The sequence below is a fragment of the Lithobates pipiens genome, unplaced genomic scaffold (genome assembly GCF_037356315.1).
Source record: "Lithobates pipiens isolate NorthernLeopardFrog02 unplaced genomic scaffold, aLitPip1_a1.2 Scaffold_23, whole genome shotgun sequence".
Taxonomy (NCBI): Eukaryota; Metazoa; Chordata; class Amphibia; order Anura; family Ranidae; genus Lithobates; species Lithobates pipiens.
In genome coordinates, this window is record NW_027507785.1 from 47,159,426 (window position 1) to 47,174,653 (window position 15,228).

Below are 15,228 nucleotides of genomic sequence, written 5' to 3' on the forward strand. Positions count from 1 at the left end.
CATGTGTCTTCTTGAGGAGCAGGACCTGTACATGTGTCTTCTTGAGGAGCAGGACCTGTACATGTGTCTTCTTGAGGAGGAGGACCTGTACATGTGTCTTCTTGAGGAGGAGGATCTGTACATGTGTCTTCTTGAGGAACAGGACCTGTACATGTGTCTTCTTGAGGAGGGGGGCCTGTACATGTGTCTTCTAGAGGAGGGGGGCCTGTACATGGGTCTTCTAGAGGAGGAGGACCTGTACATGTGTCTTCTAGAGGAGGAGGACCTGTACATGTGTCTTCTTGAGGAGCAGGACCTGTACATGTGTCTTCTTGAGGAGGAGGACCTGTACATGTGTCTTCTTGAGGAACAGGACCTGTACATGTGTCTTCTTGAGGAGCAGGACCTGTACATGTGTCTTCTTGAGGAGGAGGACCTGTACATGTGTCTTCTTGAGGAGGAGGATCTGTACATGTGTCTTCTTGAGGAACAGGACCTGTACATGTGTCTTCTTGAGGAGGGGGGCCTGTACATGTGTCTTCTAGAGGAGGGGGGGCTGTACATGGGTCTTCTAGAGGAGGAGGACCTGTACATGTGTCTTCTTGAGGAACAGGACCTGTACATGTGTCTTCTTGAGGAGGAGGACCTGTACATGTGTCTTCTTGAGGAGGAGGACCTGTACATGTGTCTTCTTGAGGAGGAGGATCTGTACATGTGTCTTCTTGAGGAACAGGACCTGTACATGTGTCTTCTTGAGGAGGGGGGCCTGTACATGTGTCTTCTAGAGGAGGGGGGGCTGTACATGGGTCTTCTAGAGGAGGAGGACCTGTACATGTGTCTTCTTGAGGAACAGGACCTGTACATGTGTCTTCTTGAGGAGGAGGACCTGTACATGTGTCTTCTAGAGGAGGAGGACCTGTACATGTGTCTTCTTGAGGAGCAGGACCTGTACATGTGTCTTCTTGAGGAGGAGGACCTGTACATGTGTCTTCTTGAGGAACAGGACCTGTACATGTGTCTTCTTGAGGAGCAGGACCTGTACATGTGTCTTCTTGAGGAGGAGGACCTGTACATGTGTCTTCTTGAGGAGCAGGACCTGTACTTGTGTCTTCTTGAGGAGGGGGACCTGTACATGTGTCTTCTTGAGGAGGGGGATCTAGCGGACACTGTAGGATTTCAATCCACGGCAGCGTATGGTGTTACCAATGGTTTGTTTGGTGACTTTGGTCCCAACTGCCTTGAGATCCTTCACAAGCTCCTCCCGTGTAGTTCTGGGCTGATCCCTCAATTTTCTCATGATCATCCTCACCTCATGAGGAGGAATCTTGCATGGAGCTCCAGATCGAGGGCGATTGATGGTTATTTTGTATTTCTTCCATTTGTAAATAATCGCTCCAACAGTTGTCTCCTTCTCACCGAGCTTCTTGTTGATGGTCTTGTAGCCCATTCCAGCCTTGTGCAGGTCCTACCATCTTCTCCCCGACGTCCTCTGACAGATCTTTGGTCTTGCCCATGATGGTGAGGATTGAATGGAAGAAAGAGATTCTGTGGACAGGTGACTTTTATACACATAACGAGTTGTGGTTAGGAGAACCTTCTTACATTGACAGGACTAATCTGTGTACCACATGAGCACCTACTGTAGCCAGTCTGCGGGGGGCAGAATTATTGTTGGTTGGTAGGGGATCAAATACTTATTTCACTCACTGAATTGCAAGTTAATTTATATTGTGTTTTTTCTGGATTTTTGGTTGATATTCTATCTCTATCATATAAAATACACCTATGATAAAAATGATAGACCCTTAAAGTGGTTGTAAACCCTTACAAACCACTATGACCTACAGGTAAGCCAAGATTAAGGCTTACCTGTAGGTCCAAGAAATATCTCCTAAGCCTACACGGTTTAGGAGATATTTGCCAAAAGACAGGCACCGCTGTCTATGGCGCACGCAGGCGCACTGAGCGTGCCGCTGTCAACGGCGATATGCCGCGAGTGGCGGCTCCCATGCGAATTCGCGGGAGTGACGTCATTGCGGCTTCATCGAATGACAGCGGCGGAGCAGCGAGACCCACCGAAAAGATGGATGCTCCGGACTACAGGGGACAGCGGTGACATCGCTGGGTCCTGTGTCAGGTAAGTGACACATAATGGACTACTATGCGATGCGATGCGATGCATAGTAGTCCATTATGCTTTACCTTTGCAGGGAATCAAAGAGGAAGTAAACCCATCAGGGTTTACTTCCTCTTTAATATGTTTGTAAGTGAGCAAACTTACACAATCTGTAGGGGATCAAATAATTATTTTCCCCACTGCATAAAGATAATAAATTGTTTTTAGTAAAGATTATTAAAAAATATATATATATTTGATTAATTATTAATAATATTATTTAAAAAATTCCCAATTATCGAAGGGGAGGAAAACTTTTGAGCACAATTGTATTAGTATGTACTGTGGTAAGAGGTATTTTATAAAGGAGACGCGCAGAGTTTCATATATTTATTTTTTCATAAATGAAACATTACATAAAAAAAAAAATCACGGGCAGCATTAGAGAATTTATTGCCAGGTGACAGGACGATGAGGAGACTCTCTTCCCTCCGATTGTTGGAAAATCTTCAAAAAATTTCATTTATTTTGTACAAAGGTTCTATAGAATAAATACAGAATCACGGAAAGGGAACCCGCCAGGACAGAAATATGGCAACGGACACTAAACGGTGAAGCGAGGCCGTCATCTTCAGCCTCGCCTCGCTATTTAGAGATCGGGAGTCTCCAATTCACTGGCCGCATGCTTGTTTTAGGTCAGGACTTGTAACTCACAGGAAAAGATAAAAAAAGGAAGATGGACGGCCTTGGAGCCTTCCCCTAAAACAAGTCGGCAGCAGCGGCTCCCGCATTTTCATCCTGACGGACCCTCTATAATTATAAATAGACACTGTAAAGTCATAAATGGCTTTGGTTAATATAGTTCCGCTGGTTATCCTGAGACTTGCAGTTCCTCAGCAGCTAACAGTCCTTCAGTTAGTCGAGATTGGGCTGTGTGTTCCCTCCGTACAGCTGCCATGACACCAGTTATTATTATTATTAGATATTAATAATATTGTATTGCTTTGATTTTATATGAATTTATTTGCTCTGCATGTATTTAATCATTTCCCGTTTCCTGTCACATGACTGTGTGCTATGCAGGAATTACAGACAGAAAATCTGGAGGTTGATTTACTAAATCCGGAGCACTCAGAATCTGGTGCAGGTTAGCCAATCAGCTTCTAACTTCAAAAGAAACAAGAAAAACGTGTAGCAGCGCTAAAAGAATAAATATCGAGTGTCAATTGGTGAATTAACAATTATTCACGCCATATGAAAATGAATTAGCGTGACATAATATTATTAAAATATAAAAATCTATAGAAGTGAATCCATGCAAATAATAGTGATTGTAAATAAATAAAAGTCTTTAGTGAATGTAAACTCTGGAGAGGAACTGATGACAGAATCTTCCCTTCGTAAAAATCATACACAAAAAAAAAGGCACACAGTGATTCCTAGTGAGATCCACCACCACATGCGACCACCTTATAGAGGAAGTAAACCCTGATGAGTTTACTTCCTCTTTCATTCCCTGCAAAGGCAAAGCATAATGGACTACTATGCATCGCATACTACCCCATTATGTGTCACTTACCTGACACAGGAGCCAGCGAAGTCGCCGCTGTCCCCTGTAGTCCGTCGCATCCATCTTCTTGGTGGGGTCTCGCAGCTCCGCCGCTGTCATTCGGCGAAGCCGCGATGACGTCACTCCCGCGCATACGCGCGGCAGCTCCGTCATTGAGAATGCCGTGCTCAGTGCGCGCCGCTGTCTACGGCGCATGCGCCGTAGACAGCGGTGCCTGTTTTCGGGCAAATATCTCCTAAACCATATAGGTTTAGGAGATATTTCTTGGACCTACAGGTAAGCCTTAATCTAGGCTTACCTGTAGGTCAAAGTGGTTTGTAAGGGTTTACAACCACTTTAAGAATTGGAGGCTTGCCAACTCGCAAGCACAAAAAAGCATGTCAAAAGAAGGTAACCAATGGATGCCAAAGCACACAGCGATTCCAAGTGAGATCCACATCCACATGCGACCACCACCACCACATCGTCTGGTTCCCCAGACGTCATTTTATTGACGAAACGTGAGTCGGGAGGAGTTTGGCTTACTGAGTCTTAGTGGACGGGCGTCCACTGATGCTCGTTTCTCTTTGGAAAATTGTAAGTGTGTTGCCTTTTGTATTTTAATAAAATTTAAACGGTATTTCACTATGGATGGCTTCTCTTTTCTGGGCTATATGATATCTATCCCGGAGTAATCTGCTATATGAGAGCCCGCTGAGGTATGAGAACCCTCAGAAGTATCTATCTGGTCTGAGCTCCGTGATTGGCATCCATTGGTTACCTTCTTTTGACATGCTTTTTGTGCTTACGAGTTGGCAAGCCTCCAATTCTTAAGGTGGTCGCATGTGGTGGTGGATCACCCTAGGAATCACTGTGTGCCTTTTTTTGTGTATGATTTTTACGAAGGGAAGATTGTGTCATCAATTCCTCATCAGAGTTTACATTCAGTAAAGACTTTTATTTATATGAATTTACAATCACTATTTTTTGCGTGGATTCACTTCTATAAACTTTTATATTTTAATGATATTATGTCACTCTAATTAATTTTCATATGGCGTGAATAACGGTTAATTCATCAATTGGCACTCAATATTTATTCTTTTTCTAGCTTCTAACTTCAGCTTGTTCAATTAAAGGGCTTTTAAAGGTACTTGTTTTTTCACCTTAAAGCGCTCCTTCACCCTGAAGTGGAAGTTCCGCTCACCTGATCCCTTCCCCCCTCCGGGTGGGGGTCTGCGGCGGTCTTGTCCCGTAAGTGGGTGCAGATACCTGGATTATCCAGGTAACTGCACCCCCCTCCCCCCTGAAAGGTGCCGATTGTGGCATCGGCACCTTTCAGGGGGGAGGGGGGTGCAGTTACCTGGATAATCCAGGTATCTGCACCCACTTACGGGACAAGACCGCCGCAGATGCCCGCTCCCCCCCCCCCCCCCCCCCCCGTTGTGTTCTGGGAAACACACAGTTCCCAGGACACAGCGGGGACCAGCAGAGACGGGTAGGGAACCAGGCAGTGAAAGTGAAGCCGCAATGCTTCACTTTCCGATTCCCTGACAGAGGATGGCGGTGGGGGCAGCAGAGAGACGAGCGATTGCGCGTCATCTGCCGCCGACATCGCTGGAACCTGGGACAGGTAAGTGTCCATTTATTAAAAGTCAGCAGCTGCAATATTTGTAGCTGCTGGCTTTTAATATTTTTTTTAAAGGAGCAGAACCACTTTAATGCATTAAGGTGAAAAAACACCTGGCAGTCACCGACCCCCTAGCTCCCCCCCCCCCCCGTTTTACTTATCTGAGCCCCGAATTTCCCTTGGCGCTTCCCTGCCGTCCCTCTCTCCCTGTGGTCCCGGTTCTTGATTGGCTAAATTGATAGCGGCGCAGCCATTGGCCCCTGCTGCTGTCAATCAAATCCAATAACGTGGGTGCCGGGGGGGCGGCGGGGCCAAGTCCTGCAATCGGCCTCTATGGACGCTGAATGCTGGACTCGGTAGCGCGCCCGCAAAAGAGGGTTATCTGATGCGGGGAGGAGCCGCAAGAGCCTCCGAGGGACCCCAGAAATGGATGTTCGGGGGCCACTCTGTGCAAAATGAGCTGCACAGTGGAGAAGTATGATATGTTTGTTATTTTTTTTTTTAATAAAAAACGATCCTTTAAAGCAGTGTTCATCAACCCTGTCCTCAGGGCCCACTAACAGGCCAGGTTTTATGTATTACCTTGGGGGAGATGCAGACTAGAATACGGCAATCACCGAGCAGCAAATGATATCACCTGTGATGGATTTCAGTTATCCTGTAAACCTGGCCTGCTGGTGGGCCCTGAGGACAGGGCTGAGGAACACTGCTTTAGCATAACTTTAAGCTTTGACAATAAAACCTGGAAGCTGATTGGTTTTTATGGAGATGCTTTAGATTTTGCGCTCTCCAGTTTTAGTAACCCCCTCTAATGTTTTGGTCTGCACACAGAAGAAATTCAGATTTTAGTTGCAATTTTTCTGGTGGTCTCACCCATAACCTATTGCATGCAATTACCCATATTTCCCCAGTTGCACACACAGAACCATCCTGAGAGGTAGGGGAAGAGGCGGTTGCTTTTGGGGGGGGAGTACAAAAAGAGCAGGACCTCCTATCCTGAAACAAATAACGGCTCATGGAGAGGGGCCTTTCTGCCCCGACATTGGTTGCACATACTGAGTTTACAGGTTCCAAAGCCCCCCGTGCCATTCCTTCTTCTATACATCAAACCAACCTTTCCTAAAACAGGTATATATTTAGGGAAGAAATAACGGAAATCAGTTATCATTACAGTCACCCCAAGCATCCGGTGACATAAGAGGAGCTTGACGAGGTAGAGCTACCAATCACAGCACAGAGCATTCTGGGAAATCCCATCCAATGGGCACCCTCGACACCTCTGAAGGAAGGTTCCTCTGTCAGTATCTGTGCTGTCCAGAAGCAGATGTGGTTGCACCCTCACAGTCAGTAAGTAGGAGAGCTCAGGATAAACAGGCGGTCCTCTTCCTTGCGGATCCAGCGCAGCAGGCGGGAGACCCCGCTCACAGCTGATGACTTTGTCCCCAGAGGACTGAAACAAACGTAGAGTTCGAAAGCCTCCGTCACCTGCAGAGAGGAGAGTGATAAAGGTCATAGAGGACAGACAAACTACTCACCTCGTCTCCTCCTGAAATATGGAGAAGCAGAATTACTAACAGGACAATATGTCAGTGCACTTCCTGTTCCTAGGCACTCCTGAATCCTGTTATCGGTGCCCTTCCTACGCCTAGGCACTCCTGAATCCTGTTATCGGTGCCCTTCCTACGCCTAGGCACTCCTGAATCCTGTTATCGGTGCCCTTCCTACGCCTAGGCACTCCTGAATCCTGTTATCGGTGCCCTTCCTACGCCTAGGCACTCCTGAATCCTGTTATCGGTGCCCTTCCTACGCCTAGGCACTCCTGAATCCTGTTATCGGTGCCCTTCCTACGCCTAGGCACTCCTGAATCCTGTTATCGGTGCCCTTCCTACGCCTAGGCACTCCTGAATCCTGTTATCGGTGCACTTCCTGTTCCTAGGCACTCCTGAATCCTGATATCGGTGCACTTCCTGTGCCTTGGCACTCCTGAATCCTGTTATCAGTGCACTTTCCGCGCCTGGGCACTCCTGAATCCTGTTATCAGTGCACTTCCTGTGCTTAGGCACTCCTGAATCCTGATATCGGTGCACTTCCTGTGCTTAGGCACTCCTGAATCCTGATATCGGTGCACTTCCTGTGCCTAGGCACTCCTGAATACTGATATCAGTCCACTTCCAGTGCCTAAGCATTCCTATTCTTTATCTTCATAGCTGTATAGCTGCAGTCAGTAGCGTAACTAGAACCTTCAAGGCCCCCCTGACCCCCAGCCGGGGCCCTTCCCTCAGAGCTCAGTGGTGAAACGCCAGGGCCTGGATGGAAGTGCGCCCTTTTGTGACCCTGGTAGTTCCGCCACTGGTATCAGTCGTTTTTTTAATCATTTTTATTTTATATTTTTTACAATTTCGTAGGTACCCTGTTCGGGGGCTTTGGTGAAATATCAGGGGTCTAAACAGAACTTTGATGTTCCACCTTTAAGAATGAGAAAGAAGACTGAGGACACCTCAATCGCAGCCTCAGCAGCACAGATTGAATGGACAGGAATAGTTCTGTAGAGAGGGGCTTCCCGTTCATTCACAAACTGAAACATTGAAAACACACAGTTTACTATGCCACAGTTATGAATGAACAGAGTCAGTGATTGGTACGGATCACTGCTTCTCTATTTAGAAAAAGAAGGGGCCAGTAAATGACACATTTACCTGCCCCTTCCCCGCTCTCCATCCTGACACATCCCCTGCAGGGGCGGGTGTCCTATTGAAAATAGTACCCCATCTGATAGTGTCCGCCCTGTTGTGCACACAGTTGTCCTACGGAGAACAACGGAGGACATAGGAGACTCAGAAAATCTCCGAACATCAACAGCTGAGCATGAGCTCTACACGGCGCATGTGCACTTAATACCACATTCTGTCACACGCTCCTGCACGTTCCCGATGCTCATACAACTTTGCAAGGGGCGGTGTGCCTACAGAATGCACACAGCTGGGGTGGTAATAAGGGCGGGTAGTTCAATGTTACAATATATCTTACCCCTTCACAAAACACACCCTACAGTTCAGTAAACACGCCCCGCAAACATCCGCCCATTTCAGAAATGCACCCCCTCAAGCATTGGGAGCGTGTGACAGAATGTAATATTAATTGAGCAGGCGCCGTGTATACCTCATGATCAGATGTTCTTCTTCTGAGACATTTGGCGTCTCCTTTGTACTGCGCAAGCTCTGCGCCTGTGCAGTACGGTGCAGACACTATCCGATGGGGGGACACTTCTAGCCAAAACACCGGCGTGAGGGGGGGGGGGGGAACCTGGCATAGCTGCAGAGGACAAGGGGGGCCGGGAAAGAGCACATAGGGGGCAGCAGAAGAAAACTGGATAGGAGCGGTGGGGGCGGCTGTGGACAGGAATCTATCTCTCCATTTTCCTTCTGCAGCTACTAAATGCCTGCTTCTCCTCCTCCTCCTCTCTCTCCAGCAGGCATTCAGCTGCTGCAGGAGGAAAATGGAGAGATTGATTCATCTATATGCAGCCGCTCCTCCTATCCAGGTGTACAGGGGGGGCCACGTCGCAATTGCAACCCCTGTAGGTATGCCCCTGTCTGTAGTGTGAGATGATTAAAGAACTGCTGCCTTTAACTGCCAGCCTCAGAAGATTTGGAGAGAGATTTGGTGATGTCACTAGTATTCTGATTACGGTTTTCCTTGCTGGAGTAGAAGCTGTACCTGGGAGCTTCGAGTGCAAGGATCTCCCTGCTTCTGATTTATCCATTGTGTGGATTTGTACTTCTTCCACCTCTACCATTACCCCACCAGTCGGGCAGCTCTGACAGGAGGAAACAAATCCCTGTCTCTAACAAGATGGATGTCTCTACACATCGACACAGTGCCGAACAAGACATGGTAAGGCAGCAATGATGAACATATCCTCTGCAAGGAGAGCACAGGAAATACTGGGGATTAGGTATTTGCCCTCTGCTTGCTTATTTGGGCACAGCCCCCAGTTACTGCACACCTCATTAAATTTGAAGTGAGATTTGGTGATGTTACTACTGTGCTGCTCACTATTGGAGAGGAAGCTGTACCTGAGGACCTGCAGAGCAAGGATCTCCCTGCTACTGCCTCATCCAGTCTGTATATATGTGCCTCCTCCCTAGTTTATTACCCGACTAGTCATCAAGGGGAGAAACTCTGACACAAGAAAGCAAAGCCTTGCCTCTACACAGACATAAAAAAAAAGAGGTACTGTAAATCGGTAATGATGTATATATCCTGTGTAGGGAGAACACAGAAAATACTGGGAACTTTGCTTTCTGATTTTTTTTTGGGGGGGGGGGGGGGGGGCAATCTCCCTGTTACTGCTAGCCTCAGAAGGTATGGAATGATATTTAGTGATGTCACTACCGTGCTGTTCATTGTTTTCCTTACTGGAGAGGAAGCTGTACCTGGGGACCTGTAGTGCTGGGATCTCCCTGCTTCATCCATTCTGTAGATTGGTGTGGATTATTCCACCACTAAGCCTTGCCGCTAACCAAGATGGCTGCTCTCATGCAGAACATGGCATGGTAGGTCAATAATGGGGAAAAGCTAGCTGCAGAGAGCCCATACCACATGGTCATTACTGGTGACCAGCCATTTCACTTCTCCCAGCAATCTTCTGGGCACAGCTTCCTCTATATTGAGATTGTACAATGAAGACTCCACTATCAATCACACACGGCTTCATGGCAGAATGTTGCAAAACCTGCTCTGTATCCTGGGCATTATTATAGTTCTTATAGGTGAGAATATTTGTCAGAATCAGGAAAGAGACTCACTGGAATCCTGTTTGAGGTCACTTACCCAGGCCAGGATGTTCTCATGGGCTCCCATGTGGTAGATGGTGATCAGGGGACGAGCGCTGCAGTGTGCTCTGCCGTGCAGGTATTGATATAACTCCACCAGCCGCTTTCTTTCCTGATCGGTGTCATAGGGAGCCACCATGGCCGGACTGTAGGGAGATCACATGGTCATTCTTTCCTGGCTTCATCAGCAGGTATGCAGCATTTTTCATTTTCACTTCCCAGCCCTTTCTACAGCCAACATGTACAAAATCTGCTGCCCAATAGGAACAGCTTACAAAGAACTCACAAAAAGTCTTCCTTGCGTTCTCTTTTTCTTGTAAGCCCCCACTCCCCAGTGCACAGTAGGAGCGCATAGGCTTAGGTTATGCCTTGAGCAAAGATGACTACTTGTTTGGCAGTTTTGGAGATTTTTCAATCCACACAGAAGCTTGCCACGGCCATTTATATTAAAAGGTGAAGCAGTGGCGTCACTAGGGTTGGCGTCACCTGCTATGGTAAAACATGGTGTTAGCCCCCCCAATTATTTTCCAGTTTTCTGAAAGTGCGCCAATGATGCAGAATGTGTGACTTTTGGCGCGCTTTTGGAAAATGCAGGAAAAAAAAAAAAAGCGCAACCTGTAGGACTGCAGCGATAACTGCAGGTAAAACGTAGGAAAACTCCCTTTACATTAAACCCCTTAGCTGATCTTCCCTAGCGGTACATCATAATGGATCCCTGGCTGGCCTTCCATATCTGCACACCTCCTTGAAACCCCTGGCCGGCCCACCTAATTGGTCTCTCAGCCAACCTTCCCTATCTGCTCACCTCCTTGAACCCCTTAGCTGGTCTTCCCTAGCAGTACATCATATTGGATGCCTGGTTGACCTCCCATATTTGCACACCTCATTGGACCTCTAGCCAGAGTCCCCTATGTAAATATCTTAATGGACCCTGGCTGGCTTCCCATACTTGCACACTTGATTGAACTTTTGGCAGGCTTCCCCTACTGCCATACCTTATTGAATCCCTGGTAATTCTCCCCTATCTGTATGCCTATTTGGACCCCTGGCTGGCCAACCCTATCTGCACACCTTATTGGACTCTCAACCAACCTCCCCCATCTGCTCACCTCATTGACCCCCCTTAGCTGATCTTCCCTAGCGGTACATCATAACGGATCCCTGACTGGCCTTATATATCTGCACAACTCGAAAACCCCTGGCCGGCCTCCCCATTGGCAAACCTTATTGAATCCCTAGATGGCCTCCTCTATCTGCCCACCTTACTGGATCACTAGCTGGTGTCTCTTGCAAATCTTACTGGACCCTGGCTAGCCTACTTGCAGAACTCATTAAACCTGCCTGGTCCCCCTTCCTCATTGGCACACCCTATTGAATCCCTGGCCAGTCTCCCATATCTGAACACCTATTTGGACCCCTGGCTGGCCTCCCCTATTGGCACACCTAATTGGTCTCTCAGCAAACCTCCCTCATCTGCTCACCTCCTTGAACCCCTTAGATGGTCTTCCCTAGCAGTACATCATATTGGATCCCTGGTTCACCTCCCATATTTGCACACCCCATTGGACCCCTAGCCAGAGTCCCCTATGTAAATATCTTAATGGACCCTGGCTGGTTTCCCATACTTGCACACTTAATTGAACTTTTGGCTGGCTTCCCCTACTGCCATACCTTATTGAATCCCTGGTCATTCTCCCCTATCCGAACACCTATTTAGACCCCTGACCGGCCTTTCTTATCTGCCCACCTTATTGGACTCTCAGCCAACCTCCCCTATCTGTCACTTCATTGAACCCCTTAGCTGGTCTTCCTTATGCCATGTACACACGACCGGACTTTTAGAGGGGCTAGATCCGACGGTCTTTCTGACGGAATTTCGGCGGAGTTCCGACAGACTTTCTGAATGAACGGACTTGGCCACACACAATCACACCAAAGTTCAACGGATTTGAACGTGATGACGTACGACCAAACTTTAATAAGGAAGTTCATAGCCAGTAGCCAATAGCTGCCCTAGCGTCGGTTTTTGTCCGTCGGACCAGCATACACACGAACAAATTTCTCGGTCCGGTAGAAAAATTTAAAACATGTTCTATTTCTAAAGTCCGCCGGATTTTTGGCAAGCAAAGGTCCGCTGGAGCCCACACACGATCGAATTGTCCAACAGACCTGTTCTGTCGGACATTTGCTGTCAAAAAGTCTGGTCGTGTGTACGCGGCATAAGCGGTACAACTTACTGGATTCCTGGCTGGCCTCCCATATCTGCACACCTCATTGGAGCCCCAGCTAGTGTCCCCTATGTGAATACTTTATGGTTATTGGACCCTGGCCATTTCCCATACTTGGACACCTATTGAACACCCTTGGCTGGCCTCCTCTATTGGCACACCTTACTGAATCCCTGGCCAGTCTCCCCTATCCGCACACCCATTTGGACCCCTGGCTGGCCTACCCTATCTGCACACCTTATTGGACTCTCAAACAACCTCCCCCACCTGCTCACCGTATTGACCCTCTTTAGCTGGTCTTCCCTAGTGGTACATCTTAATGGCTTCCTAGCTGGCCTCCACAATTCTGCACACCTCATTGGACCCTCGGCCAGCATTCCCTATGTGAATACTGTATTTTTTTTGGACCCTGGCCGGCTTCTCATACTTGCAAACTTTACTGAACACTTGGCTGGCCTCCCCTATTGGCACACCTTATAGAAACCCTGGCCTCATATCGGTGCACTTCCTGTCTGACCCCCTTTAGCTGGTCTTCCCTAGTGGTACATCTTACTGGCTTCCTAGCTGGCCTCCCATATTCTGCACACCTCATTGGACCCCCGGCCAACATCCCCTATGTGAATACTGTATCTTATTGGACCCTGGCTGGCTTCCCATACTTGCAAACTTTACTGAACACTTGGCTGGCCTCCCTATTGGCACACCTTATAGAAACCCTGGCCAGTCTCCCCTCTCTGCTCACCTCATTAAAACGCTTAGCTGATCTTCCCTAGCGGTACATCTTATCGGATCCCTGGCTGGCCTCCCATATCTGCACACCTCATTGGACCCCCAGCCAGTGTCCCCTATACTCTATCTTATTGGACCCTGGCTGGCTTCCCATACTTGTACACTTCATTGAACACCTTTGGCTGGCCTCCCCTTTTGGCACACCTTATTGCAGTGATGGCGAACCTTGGCACCCCAGATGTTTTGGAACTACATTTCCCATGATGCTCCGACACTCTGTAGTGTACTGGAGCATCATGGGAAATGTAGTTCCAAAACATCTGGGGTGCCAAGGTTCGCCATCACTGCCTTATTGAATCCCTGGCCAGTCCCCCCCTATCCGCACACCTTCCTGGACCCCTAGCTGGTATTTTTTGCTCACCTGGTGAGGAGCCCGGAGCTCTTAGATTTGTAAAGGAAATGCCTCAGTTCTGGGATCCCGATCTGTGCGACATCATAGAATTGGTTCCTCAGCGCCTCCATCAGCGGGGCCCACACTCCCTTCTTCTCCAGCCTCTCCACTATCTTTCTCTTGCAGTCTGAGACTGTGAAGAAGTCCTCTCGGTCAGTGGACACCATCAGGAGGCAAAGTTCAGGCTTGTGGCTGAGATACGAGATGTGAGCATGGAAGAATCCAGAGGCATTGAATTTAGGGAGGCAGATGGGTGTCCAGGCCTCGCCTTCTCTGAAGGAGCTGGATGAGGTGACCAGGTTGAAGAGCAGGTGGAGGTCAATGGGGTGCAGATACTGGTCCTTCTTCCTGACTAGGGTCACCAGCTGGTTATTGGACATCAGAATGGAGAAGACCAAGCTTTTGGCCTTGGCTTGCTGCAGGCAGTACATGGCCGAATCTCGCAGGCTGGCCGCATGGGCAGGCAACGCACTGCCCCCAGGAGGAAGCTGGGGTCGACGTCCATGGAATCCAGCAGCTTGTCTGTGATGCGCTCGGAGCCGGAGAGGAGCTGGCGCAGGTCATAGCTGGGTCTCTGCTGGAAGAAATGGTGGAGCTGAGTCCCGGTGACCAGGCTCACGATTTGATAGTAAACGTACAGCAGCTCCTGAGCGATTTCCTGCTCCGACTGCTGAGTGTGCGACACCGACACCAAGACCAGAGGAGAACGACGCACAAACACCACCTTATATCCATCTGCAACAGAGAAAGACAAACTGTACCAGAAATAGGGGCGGGGCAAGCACAGGGGAATACGTCTAAAACCATTTCTCACCTTTATTAACCGCTTCGAGACCGCTACAGATTTACTGCTACAGGGCGGCTCTCCTGTGCAGAATCAAGTGTATACAGCGCCTTGAAAAAGTATTCATACCCCTTGAGATTTTCCACATTTTGTCATTTTATAACCAAAAACATAATTGTATTTTATTGGGATTTTATGTGAAAGACCAACACAAAGTGCCACATAATTGTGAAGTGGAAGGAAAATGATAAATGGTTTTCAATTTTCTTTTTACAAATAAATACGTGAAAAGTGTGAGGGGGGGGGGGGCATTTGCATTCAGCCCCCTTTACTCTGATCCCCCTAACTAAAATCTAGTGGAACCAATTGCCTTCAGAAGTCACCTAATTAGTAAATAGAATCCACCTGTGTGTCATTTAATCTCTGTATAAATACAGCTGTTCTGTGAAGTCTTCAGAGGTTTTTTAGAGAACCTTAGTGAACAAACAGCATCATGAAGGCCAAGGAACACACCAGACAGGTCAGGGATAAAGTTGTGGAGAAGTATAAAGCAGGGTTAGGATATAAAAAATTCTCACAAACTTTGAACATCTCACGGAGCTCTGTTCAATCCATCATCCGAAAATGGAAAAGAGTATGTTACAACTGCAAACCTACCAAGACATGGCCGTCCACCTAAACTGACCGGGCCGGGCAAGGAGAGCGTTCATCAGAGAAGAGCCAAGAGGTCCATGGTAACTCTGGAGGAGCTGCAGAGATCCACAGCTCAGGGGGGAGAATCTGTCCCACAGGACAACTATTAGTCGTCTCTCCACAAATCTGCCTTATGGAAGAGTGACAAGAAGAAAGACATTGGTGAAAGAAAGTCATAGAGAAGTCCTGCTTGTAGTTGTGTGAGAAGCCATGTGGGGAGGGGGGCGCAGCAAC

General features: G+C 48.0%; 1 protein-coding gene across 1 annotated transcript in view; it reads right to left on the minus strand.

Annotated features, from left to right (window-relative positions):
• Positions 1 to 14,394, minus strand: part of LOC143927111 (macrophage-stimulating protein receptor-like) — a gene marked incomplete at its 5' end in the record, with an annotated part of 129,705 nt that extends 115,311 nt beyond the window's left edge. Inside the window, 4 exon segments of the mRNA XM_077451066.1 lie at positions 6,622 to 6,759; positions 10,108 to 10,255; positions 13,488 to 13,965; positions 13,968 to 14,394. Coding sequence (XP_077307192.1) covers positions 6,622 to 6,759; positions 10,108 to 10,255; positions 13,488 to 13,965; positions 13,968 to 14,394 — 1,191 coding nt within the window.
• Positions 14,395 to 15,228: the final 834 nt, after the last annotated feature.